Source organism: Cervus canadensis, chromosome 16 (genome assembly GCF_019320065.1).
Source record: "Cervus canadensis isolate Bull #8, Minnesota chromosome 16, ASM1932006v1, whole genome shotgun sequence".
Classification (NCBI taxonomy): Eukaryota; Metazoa; Chordata; class Mammalia; order Artiodactyla; family Cervidae; genus Cervus; species Cervus canadensis.
The window spans coordinates 12099828-12112817 of NC_057401.1; the positions used below are offsets into that span (position 1 = coordinate 12099828).

At 38.4% G+C, this 12990-nt stretch overlaps 1 protein-coding gene across 1 annotated transcript in view; it reads right to left on the reverse strand.

Annotated features, from left to right (window-relative positions):
• The window catches only part of MAST4 (microtubule associated serine/threonine kinase family member 4), a 608649-nt gene that overhangs the window by 287648 nt on the left and 308011 nt on the right, over positions 1 to 12990 (reverse strand). Inside the window, exon 5 of the mRNA XM_043488941.1 lies at positions 3895 to 3926. Within this exon, the coding sequence (XP_043344876.1) occupies positions 3895 to 3926 (32 nt within the window). The remainder of the gene's footprint in view (positions 1 to 3894; positions 3927 to 12990) is intronic.

The following is a 12990-nucleotide window of genomic DNA, read 5'->3' on the forward strand; positions in this document are numbered from 1 at the left end:
TCCAACTGAATGAATTTCAGTTTTTTCAGATCCAACTGGATGGATGTCTGGCACTATGATAAGTGTGTTTAAGACGCCTGTCTTCTTTGTGGACAGGAAAATGAATTTCCTAGCAGACCTGAAATGATATTATGCCAACAGCACCTTGCCCTATTTATTCCACGACCAATCCTACTAGACTTCAGCCATCTCAGAATAACAATGAAAGGAGAGGAGGAATGGAGAAGGGACAAAACTCTATGGAGAGAATAGTGTCGTTGCTAGATCAAGAAATTAAAACTAAGCCAAGAAGACACTTCAGTTGCTTTCAGTAATTTCAATCCTCCCAGCAATTCCTCAGCATGCAGGAAACATACTATTCCAGGTCTTGTGTGCACAGGAGGAGCTGCTTTCTGCTTTGAGTTTCTACTGCTAGATGTGTGGGGCCAAAAGAACATAAAGCCAAGAAACTAACTCACCAAGTGTCAGTTGCTGTTTCAACAAAAATAAAGTGGTAACTGCAGAGAGCCTGCTCCTCTCTCCAGGGAATTCCATGAAAAAAAGAAGCCCTTTATCCTGTAGGGCTATTTATTTGATCAATTAACAAAATATGATGGGTCCTTTACAATTAAAGGGGACCGTGATTTTGCCCTGAACTACCCATCAGCTCACACCTTGGACTTTTACCCTTTTCCCACTTTCCTTGTCTGAAAACAAACACCACACAGGGAGTTTTATCACTCAGCATTGTCGTTTTAGGACTCACATTCAAAAGACTAGTTAAGGGACCCACCAGACTATTAACCTTTTAATAAATATGGACAGTTTAGATTCGCTGTTTTTGGAAATTTTACAACTTAAATGCTGTTAACATCTTGAATCTGGAATTTGCTCTAGTTTAGTCATCCTGTTGGGTGTATAGTATTTCATTGCATGACTATCTCATGATAGGATATATAGCTTTTGATAAATAGCTAAGAGGAAAGGGAGCAGAGAGTATGGCAACTTCTGTTCCAAGGACAAAGAGAAGGAACGATCTAGAAGAATCTGGGGAAATGGCTACTCCTTGTAAGAAGAAGACAACTAGCTAAAGTCTACCCTACAGGGAGCCAGAATAGAGAGGGGATTTGGGGTCTTGAAGTCAGTAAAGGGCTGGAAGAACTTCTGGAAAACTGGTCTGGGCTCACTTGGCTATTAAGTAACATCAGGTCTAGAAATAATTTCCCTTAACCTCTCTTTCTGATGACATTTGCACTGTTAAAAACAGAAAAGTCCCAATCATTGTCTTCACAATCTTTTAAAACACATGAGAAACACAGACTTCAAGTTAGTCCTGGAGAAAATGTGAATTACACATTATTGGCAATCTGTATTCCTTTTTTTCTAGACAATATAGTTTGCTTTTTTGTCCTTTTCAATTAGTAATAAAAAGAAAAGCCTACTTTCTATGTTCTTTTATTTGTAAAAGCTTTAGCTTTTATATTATATATACATATATATGCTTTATATCACACATATGTTTTGATCACTTGATTCCAGACAAGCAATATCTATAAGCTTACTTAAAACAATACTAAACTTTTAAAAATCTGATAAATCTATGTGTCTGAATGATGGAAATGCATTTTAAAAATATTATCCTTCCATGCACACAAATTAGAAGTTGCAGATGTAACAAAACCAAGTGCCTTCTTTCAAAAGACAGCTTTTCTGAAGGTACATGCCCTCTGAAAAGTTCAATCACATGCTCAGGGACCACAGACAACATGGAATACATCCCATTGCATAGTTGCTCGCTGTTGACACAGAAAGACAACTCAACAGAAGAGCAGGATGAAATCCTCAATCTTTCTGGGAGAAGTAATAAAAGACTTGAAAGCATTTGTGCAGTAAATTGTACAGTAAATAAACTGAGGAAATGTTAACAGGTTTAATGATCAAGTACCATGATGTGGGCTAGCACCAATACCTAAGAAAAACACACATGTACTTGTCTTCATTAGATTTGTATTGAAAACTCAGAGTGGCATTATATCCCAGAACATCTATGTCATAAGTCATTAATTTTTGAGGAACACTTGTATTTAATAGAAAATAAAAAAATAGAATGTTTATTTCTTATTTGCTTTACTTGCAAGTGTTAATTTTTTCAAAGTTCACTAAAAAAAAACGGTAGATTTATGTTGATATACATACGATGCTTTATTCACATAATTTGATCAATAGACCAGCTGATTTTTATTAGGAGGGGATTTTTAATTGACTTATATATAATTTTATCTTTCTCTTACTAAGTATTCAAAGCATGTAATCCAAACAAACTAATGTCATCATTCTTTTTTTTTTTTTCTGTTAAAGATTCCGTTCTCTTAAGCAAAGAAATTTAAATATTTTCCTATGTATTTCTCCCACCATCTGATGGCTATCAGCTAATATAATCAGATTTGAGATTTATACAAGTGCTAAAGGAGATATGGCCTTTCAATAAGCATGAAGAATCTACTTTGTTAATTAACATTATCATCATAATAATTTATAGGAAACGTACTAACAGAAAAAAAAAGTACCACCTTTATAAAGGCTAAAAGGAAGATTTGACTAGATTTCTAAAGTTTTTAAATAAAGTATAAAAGACAAGCCTAAGATACTTTAAGGGTTAAAAAAATTATGACAGAAAGAGATTTTTATCTATAAATATATTTTATGTAGATATTTCTGTTTTTCTAGTTCTTTATTTCTCATTATGATGGAAAATATCAAAAAGTTTGAACTTCTACCAGTCTAGGCAGAAGAGTCCTAATCATTATGCAGAAGAATGGAGATTTTTGATTCTAAGGACATTTCTTATGATAAACTATTAGGCCATCAACCTGTAGCATCCAGAGATATAAGCTGGGAGCCAGTGAAAATTTATTCAGGCATATTCTCCAAGAATAATGATCCAGTATCCTCCTGGCAACTAAAAAAGTAGAGATCAAAATGGATAGTATTGAAAAGTTCTCAATTGATGAAGTTTTGGTTCCTAGATGCAAAGACTGAAATTTTCAAAACTTAGTCAAAAGAATGAACTCTTTTAACAGTCACTACATACATTTCTAATTCTCCAAGTTGGGATTTGCATAAATTTATCTTAAATGTTATACTTATTTTTTTTTTAAAGGACACTGCCCCATCCACTAAATTCAACATAAATCAGACACCAAATCCAAATACTTCTAGACCAGCCCTTACACAGTACTAGTTGAGAGTAAATCAACCTTAGTGCATTATTAAAGGCAATTAATTTTATTCCACAACTCGTTAATGAAAAAAACTATGATTTGTACAAATATACAATTAGCCTTAAAAAGAAAAGGCTGAAATACATAATAAAGAAATCAAGTCAATGTTTTTGCAAATTTGCTATTTTAATATAAGAGCATTACAGGAATCAACTCAGTTAAGCTCTAGATCTAGTAGAAAGGTTAGCGAATGCAAAGTCTTCATCAATTCAAAGGCAAAAGTATATCATTTACTCTGCAAAAAGTCATAGTATAAAGAACAATCATGGAATTCTAGATCATGTAGAAAAGCACTAATTCTTTAGTCAGATCAATTTAAACTATCTGCAGGCCAAATAATGTTTTTGCTTGATTACATAATAGAATTTTTAATTCAAGATTATCCCAGAAATAATGCATTTTGGCTGACAGTATGCGTGAGGAACAAACCCTGGAAATTTTCTTCAAGTTATTTTGAAATCATTAATTCTGACATTTGTAAATAAGTGCAAAGTTTTATCTTTTCCTAATTCAGTTGATTATCACTAATCTTTTGATTGCCATTGAAAATCTAACAAGTCAGAGAATAATGACATTACACACTGTATCCCAAAATACCAATGAATCAATAAGGAAACTAAATTATTCTACTTACAGACTTCCTCTTCTGGGGAGACTCAGCTCCTTCTGCAAAAGAAAAAACAAAACATGTATATGAGATGCTGCCTTAACCTTAGACTATTAGGACACCAAACAGGTAACATAAAATATATCTTCCTTGTTATGCTTGATTTTGCATTTTCTATACTGAAGAGATTTTAGTGCAATTATTTTATACTGAATCCCTTCTTACATTATTCCTTTTACACACTGTGTTTAAGGTTCAAACACAGATTACCTAAATTCCAGAGTAGAAAAGACATCAATCCTTCCAAAGCAATGACAGTCAAATACTGAGTTGAGCTACGTGACACTATAATTGAGGGTAAGGGAAATCTGAGAAAACAAAGAACTTAACCAAAGAGGAAATAGAAGGAGGAGGGGAAATTCTGCAGGATTATAATTAAGTGAAAGGTGAAATGAAAAGGGAGGTAAATCAGACTATTTGCCCCCAACAGAAATAAACTCAGGCAAAACATTGTGTCTACCAAAGATCATAATTTTAAAAAGAAACACAGCAAAAGGCTTCCTGCTGGTGTTATTTCTTAAAGCAAATGTGACTTATGATTTAGGGTATTTTTTAAAGTAAGTTAATGAACCTCTAAAAAGGTAACCAGACAGTAACAACAATTAATAGATTGCTTTATAGTTTCAAAGGATGCTCTCACACTTATCTCAAATTAAGATCATTATCTACATTTCTATGGAGTGTCTATGGGAAAACAAAACAAAACAACCCAGCAAACAAGCCAAACAAACCAATAAAAAGGGATACAGAAATACTTCCACCCACTAATGGAGCTTTCAGAGGCCTGGGCATTCGAGAGTGATTATTTGATGACGATAACTAAAGAATAGGAAGCAATGAGTCATCTGGCTATTTTAACTCAAAATTTGAAAGGCTTGCCTAAATTTGGGCCTCCATTCCCATAATTATCATTTATTTTTTTGCCCACCTGGAGTTCAAACATCATTTTCTGAAAGGTGCTTCCCCTTCAGCTTCAAACTCACCTTTCCTGCTCCCTGTTTTTATTGGATCCTTAAATGTTTGTCATGGCCTGTGGCCTCCCATCTTACTTCTAAACCATGCAATTTACTTCAACACAGCTTACCAAAAAAAAAAAAACAGACTTGAGAGTAGCAGCCCAGAGGAGGATCCTGCCTTAAAAAGAACTTAATCAAAGTTATTACTTTACTCTCTTATTAACAGGGAAATATATTTTGATATAGAGTTATAATAATCAGATGATTAATTGCAAGAAAAAAAAACTTCTTAGGGACAGAGTATTTTCTCCCTTTTCCCAATAGCTAACCATTTTCTTTTCGAGCGCTGCAGGGTTCAGCGGTGGAATGCTTTTTGTTGCTTTGAGTTTTTCTTTAATCCTTCATTAGCCCCAAGAAATTACAGTGTTTGCTGAACTTAGCCCCCTGATTCCAAAATATAAATGCACCTTTATTTACTAAAGCCTCTAATGAGGAGAGAAACATCTCTGACCAAGACAGTTTTCTTTGGAACCTGAAATGTAAATAGAACAACCAATGAATAATTTTCTATACATGTGTCGGGTTATGACAAGCACTGAGAAATCTGTTCTGTATTTAGGTTAAAAAGAGAAAGAAAAAAGAACTCCCTGGAAGTAATCATTCACCAGAGAGTTTCTTTTAAAAAGAAATTACTGATCTGAAAAGGAATACATATACATAACTGAATCACTGTGCAGTACACCTAAAGTCGACACACTATGGCAAAGCAACTATGCTTCCATAAATAAAGAGAAAGAAATCCCTGAGACCTACTTACAGCAAAAGGCCTAGAGCTTAATTAAACAAATAAATACTTCTGTTTAGTAAGCTCATCTGACAGCAGCTTTAAAAGAAAAGGAGGGGTACCTGAGGTGTTATCATTAATAACAGAAAAGAAGTCAGATGTTGTTTCAAGTCTGTAGGTAAACAGATCACTCAGAAGATAAGAGGGGAAGGGCCAAATAAATGATCCCCAAATAGTTCAATCAATCATATTCCACCAAATGACCCAACCGAAAGCTGGCTGCTTTGCTCTGAGGAAAAAAAAAAAACTGCTGAAATCGCAAGATAAGGGATACAAAGCCAATTCTGCTTTTAATCAGAAAGTCTTTCCAACAGCTCTAGAATTATGAGTTCTAAACAAGAAGAAAGGTCACAGTGGGAAGCCCCGCACTGCCGCTCCCGGGACGGCAGCCGAGGTTGCAGGCAGAGGGGCAGGGGACATTTAATAGGCCACTGTCCACTGACCCTCAGGGTCCACGCTAACCAAGCTGAGGAGCTAATCCACCTGACGACTTGAATGTCAGGCACGGAACTGGAAACTCAATTTGGTAGCAAATTGGAATCAGATGTGACAGTAATAAAGTGAGAGAAATGAATGTGCTGTGGCCAAGGCCTTGTGAACAATGGCTGCAAAAGCTGCAAATACCAGGAAGACTGAGATATTGCAGATGGAGTCAGGAGGGGCTGTGGCCCTGCCTCGCGGGACCATACGCTGATGAACCTGAACTGGTTGGATGCAAATGAGCAACAATAGGCACTTACTGCTCCAACCCCCGTGAGACTGCGTGTGTGTCCTCATCTTATTCTCCTAGTGTCAGGACAAGGTCACTAACACACACTTTTTATAATTAAGGTAATTATAGGTAAGACATATGGTATTGGGCTTCCCCGGTGGCTCAGACAGTAAAGAATCTGCCTGCAATGCAGGAGACCCAGGTTGATCCCTGGGTTGGGAAGACCCCCTGGAGAAGGAAATGGCAACCCACTCCAGTATCCTTGCCTGGAGAAGGACAGTATTAGTGCAATGCACATGTGTGTGTGTGCTCAGTCTTTTCTGACTCTTGGTGACTCAGTGGACTGTAGCCCACCAGGCTCGTCTGTCCATGGAATTTTTCAGGCATGAATACTGGAGTGAGTAACCATTTCCTACTCCAGGGGATCTTCTAATTCTAGAGATGGAAACTGCATCTCTTGCAGTGGCAGGCAGATTCTTTACCATTATGCTATCTTTTAGTACCAGCCATAAACCAAAGCTTGTGCTGAGTATATGGGGAACCTGTGTTAAAAATTTAGCATAAGAACAGAGAAGGGAGGAGGGCAGAGAGAGAAAAGAGGGCAAGAAACATCCATCTGAACTAAAAAGTGTGATTATTAATCATCATAGGTTAAAGAAATGCATATGAGTATACTTAAGAATATTAGAATTTTAAAATTATTTTCATCAATGTTGATTTTTCAGTGACTTCTAATATTTTTTAGAATAACTTTATATCATTATTTGCTTAATATTATGATCTTCTTTGCCTCCTTTTCTATAAATTTTAACTGGCAAAAATATTTTCAGTGTACATACACTAAAAATAAAGATGAAGAAAAGTTAATCGGCCTAAGTGCTTTGTTGTTCATTTTGTGATCTCTTGATAAGACTGAGGACACACAGGTTCCTCAGGTTCATGAAAAGAATTTCTGTGAGTCCAGAAAGAAGAGAAAGCATAATAGGTGATTCTTTTTTTTTTTTTAATTTTTATTTTTAAAATTTATTTATTTATTTTTTTTCAGTGGGTTTTGTCATACATTGATATGAATCAGCCATAGATTTATACGTATTCCCCATCCTGATCCCCCCTCCCACCTCCCTCTCCACCCAATTCCTCTGGGTCTTCCCAGTGCACCAGGCCCGAGCACTTGTCTCATGCATCCCACCTGGGCTGGTGATCTGTTTCACCATAGATAATATACATGCTGTTCTTTCGAAACATCCCACCCTCACCTTCTCCCACAGAGTTCAAAAGTCTGTTCTGTACTTCTGTGTCTCTTTTTCTGTTTTGCATATAGGGTTATCATTACCATCTTTCTAAATTCCATATATATGTGTTAGTATGCTGTAATGTTCTTTATCTTTCTGGCTTACTTCACTCTGTATAATGGGCTCCAGTTTTATCCATCTCATTAGAACTGGTTCAAATGAATTCTTTTTAACAGCTGAGTAATATTCCATGGTGTATATGTACCACAGCTTTCTTATCCATTTGTCTGCTGATGGACGTCTAGGTTGCTTCCATGTCCTGGCTATTATAAACAGTGCTGTGATGAACATTGGGGTACATGTGTCTCTTTCAATTCTGGTTTCCTCAGTGTGTATGCCCAGAAGTGGGATTGCTGGGTCATATGGGAGTTCTATTTCCAGTTTTTTAAGAAATCTCCACACTGTTTTCCATAGCAGCTGTACTAGTTTGCATTCCCACCAACAGTGTAAGAGGGTTCCCTTTTCTCCACACCCTCTCCAGCATTTATTGCTTGCAGACTTTTGGATAGGTGATTCTTTTCCTTTCCTTTTCCTTTCGGCCAACCTTGGCCTCAAACAGAGAAAACAACTTGTCTTATTCATAAAGACAACTGAGAAATAGCTGCAATGTTTAATATGTATGCAATATCCACAATGGCAACTTTAAAAATATGTACTATTTCTGAAGTGTTTAATAGCTCTTCATACACAAATAAAATAACATGGTTATATCTGCCATGAAATCTTTGAACTATTCTTTTTAACTGATAGGCCAGCTATGATTTTAAAAAGAAAGGAGATGTCTATAGATAGTGTTACAAATAAGATATCCCCTCCTTCAAGAGGTGGGGCTTCATTCTCTTCCCCTGGAAAGGGGCTGTACTTAGCGCATGCCTGCTAAGTCACTCAGTCGAGTCTGACTCTTTGGGACCCCATGGACTGTAGCCCACCAGGCTCCTCTGTCCATGGGGATTCTCCAGGCAAGAATACTGGAGTGGGTTGCCATGCCCTCCTCCAGGGGATCTTCCTGACCCAGGGATCAAACTAGTGTTAGTGTCTCTGACATCTCCTGCACTGGCAGGTGGGTTCTTTGACCACCACTAGCACCACCTGGGAAGCCCTGGACTTGGTGATTCCCTTCCAAGCAGAAAGGAGGGAAAGGGAAAAGCAGCAACTCCTCAGTGGAGAAACCTGGCAAACACCATCTGAACCAACCAACGGTAATGATACCAACGACAAGCATGGATATCATGTGCCCCTGCTATGATGTGATGGGAAGGACTTCACCTCTGTGGCATTCTCGCCCAAAATTCTGAGTTACAGTTTTCATTCTGGGAAAAAAAAAAGCACCAGGGAAACCCAAACTTAGGGTCATCTATAGACACCTTCAAAACTGTCAGGGTTGTGAAAAATAAGGAACTGGGAAACTGTCACAGATCAGAGAAGACGCAGGAGAAACAATGACTAAATGCAATGTTGGATCCTAGACTGGATTTTGACTCATTAAAAAGAACACTAGTGGAAAACCTGGTGATAGTCAAATAAAGTGTGTAGTTTAGTTAATAGTAATGTATAAATGTCAATTTCATAATTTTGACAAGTGCATTATGGTTATATGTTAACACTAGTGGAAACTGGGGGAAGGGTATCCCAAAATTCAACCTTCTTGCAACTTTTCTACAAATCTCAAATAATTTAAAAAAAATTTTTAAAGTTCTCTAAAAGAAGGAGAGAGAAGTAGAGAGAAAGAAAAACTGTATGTGTGTATGTGTGTATTTTAGAGCAGTGGTCCCTACCCTTTTTGGCACCAGCAACTGATTTTGTGGAAGATAATTTTTCCATGGACTGGGTGTCAGAGGGGATGGTTTTGGATGATTCAAGTGCATTACATTTACTGTGCACTTTATTTCTAACCTAATGCTGCAGCTGATTTAACAGGAGGTACCAGTCTCTGGAAGTTAGGGACATCTAAGTTAGAGCATGGAAGGTATGAATTAATAAATACCAAAATAGTCTAAGCTTACTATAAGGTCATATTTAATCCAGTACTTTAGAAGGTTATAGAATAGTCTAAATGAGAGAAGATTGTGACTTGGACCATCAGTGAAGATGGTCAGAGCCAGGTTTGAGATATGTTTTTATAGACGTTACGAAAGAACTGGCCTGTGGAAGATGGAAGAGAAGGCCAGAAAAGGTCAAAGTTCTTGGCCTGATCAAGTAGAGTTTGAGGGAGGAATACTTCAGTCTGGATATGTCACATTCAAGATGTCTGTGAGAACAACAAGGAGAAACTTCCAAACAGGTGGTTGGACAAATGAACCTGGGGTTCAGGAAAGAGATCAGGGCTGGAAATAGACTTTGAATTGATTAATGTATAAGATGGTATGTAAAACCATGGCCCGGAGGAGATAGGAGCAGAGAGGACAGACAGAAAAAGAAGTGGCACATACACAAATAAGTATTCATACAGGGCTACTTCAAATCTACAAGTGGGGAGAAGTTTGCTCCAGTGGTACATGCTGTGAAATGATGTGCTAACCTATGCAAACCCTCAAACCACACAAACTGAAAGAAGCTAGCAAGCAAAAACACTACTGGGTAGATACCAGGTCTCACACAAGACGGCTTCACAGACAAGGTCCGAAAATGGGCAGGAACTAGGAAATGAACCCCCAGAGAACATGACAACCTCTGGGGAACAGCCCCCTTAGGACACCTCCGCTGCTCAAAGCTCAGCTCAGCTTCCCTCTGGGAAGGATTCGACAGGTCCCAGCACCTTCCCCTCAGCACTGGGGCAGGCACTCCCCATGAGTGTCCCATTCTTGGTGGGTATCAGCGTGATACACCTGGAGCCCTGCCCTAACTGCCCAGGGGGCAGGAACAAGGAAACACCTGCTCCCTTCCTGAGCACAGTAGGAGGTGGGGCCAGCTCCACCAGGCTTCACACCCCAGGAGGTCCTCCAAAAGAAAGGGAAGAGGATTTGGAATTCGGTAACCCACCCTCCCCCCCCCCCACCCCTAACAGAAAAGCAAAATCCTGCAGACAAATAGAACCCTGATAGCCAGCAGGCACGACTTCCTCACTATTTTCCAGAAACCATTAGATTTAAAGCTCCCATACTCCTCCATATCATCTTCCCTTAATTAGTCATCAGTGGCCTCACCCTGCCATCAAGGGTGACTTCCACTACTCAGCACTGACAGACAAACCATTAATTTAGGGAGAGAGTTTAAAGAGCCAAGATGTGCAAGGCAGTGTATCAGGCGCTGTTAGGGACACCTACGGAGAAAACAAAACAGATTCAAAAGCTACTTGGGGAAACACACAGAGACAGGACAAAAGAGATATCACTAGGTGCAAGAGCATGCAGTATAATTTGAATGAGTAAATGGTAACAGGGGGAGAGAAAATAAAAGGGGATGAGATAACTCAGCTCAAGCAGTGGTTCTGAATGCAGCCTGGCTACCCATCAGTGTCACCCAGGGAGTTCTGACAAATATCGATGTCTGAACACCACCCTGCAGATGGAGAGAGAGTTGTTTGTATATGTTGTTTCATGCGGTTGGCACTTCTAAGTACCCTTAAGGGCACATTAGTTGGATTTTTTTTTTTAATGGAATACTACTTTTCTAGCTGTCATTATAGTAGGGAAGTTTGAGGGGTTTATTGTTATTTCCCTTCCAAGTGGGAAGCAAGAGTTGGGCAAGGAAGGTGCCCCAAGTGGAACTTTTCCTACTCAATGGGGTGTAAATTTAACTAGGGGTATAGGCTCAGCCAGGGATTGGCTCTTTTAAAGGAAGGTTTTCAGCCCCATTTTTCTGACGTCCATTTCTGAGAATTACTTGTGAAGGCAGAAGCAGGGGACAGAAGAATACACACCACACCACAGAACCAGATCTTACATGAAAGGCTTGGTTCTGAAACTGAGCTCTATTCAGAAGTGGCTCACGTTCAAACCACCCTTGAAAAATCCAGTGAATTGCTCATAAAGTACACAGCTCTCTGCAAACAAACTGTAGAATAAAGCTGGAAAAGCAGCAGGTAGAAATCTACAGAGATGCCTGGACTTTTAAACCATCCAACCTGTAAAATACCACTGAAATCTCTCTCACAGTGAGAATGGGAGTTGGGTGGAGAATCTTCAAGGATTTCGCTTTCTTGCAGGTTTTACTTCATTCTATTTCTGTATCTATAACCATAGTGCACTTTAACATATTTATTTGTGGCAGTAAAGTTCAACAAAATAAACCATAAAAGGCACACTAAAATGCTTGCTTGGTTTTCGTGTAAATTTTACTTGATCACAACCACATGCTCACTTTCTCTGACAAAACACATGTAGCTATTGCCTTCCTTTCTGAGTTAGCTTTTTCTGCCTTGAACTGAAATCAACATGGTCCTCAAGACTTGGCATTCACCTCCTACACCTTTCCATATACAAGTTCCTCAGTCACAATATGGGTGTCTGGCTCTTTGGGTTTTGTAAGATACTATAAAAAATGGAGTCTACAAATTTCCTAACAAATTCACTTGGCTGCTTGATGCAACACTCCAGCCTTCCCATGAAGTGTCCAGAGATGAGTGATTGCCCAGGACTGCAAAGCCAGGAGATGGTGGACACAAAATCTGAACCTGCATTATTAGCCACAGTTTTCTCCTACATTCCAAGGGGAAAGTGCCAGAAAGCAGGTCAAAGTGGTAATGTGAGCAATGGGGGGGGGGGGGGGGTTTGAATGAGTACATAAACAGAGAGGGTTGGCTTTAATAAAAAATAAATAAATAAAATGTTTTTTAAAAAGAGGGCAGTTTTTCCTTTTAAAAGGAAGAAAAGTATAGGTAAGAACAGATACCTTTTAAACAACAAAGGAAAACTGAAGCAATTTACTTAGAGTTCTGTAATTTCGGAAACAGAAGGCAAAATCTTCTGCCAAAGGTGAAAACAAGGGACACATGTGGGGATTAAAGCAAGCAAAATATTTTTTGGTTTTTCTTTTATCCATTGAACACTTTTTAGTAAAGGCTGATGAGGCAAGTGCGGGGGTTAAAGGACTTGGCTTGCTTTAGAATATAGTGTGGAAAAACCTGGAACAGAGTTTTTTTTTTCCAAATATGCAGTAGTACCAAGGGAGGGGGGTGATCAGTTTTCTTTAAGGAGATTCAAGATGGTTTCTTGCCCAGTAATGTTTCCCATCATTAATAAAAACAAAATCTGGTAGAACTGACACTATTCTCGACCGCCAGGCTTAGCTCAGGTTAGGTTAAACTGATGGCAAAGTTCA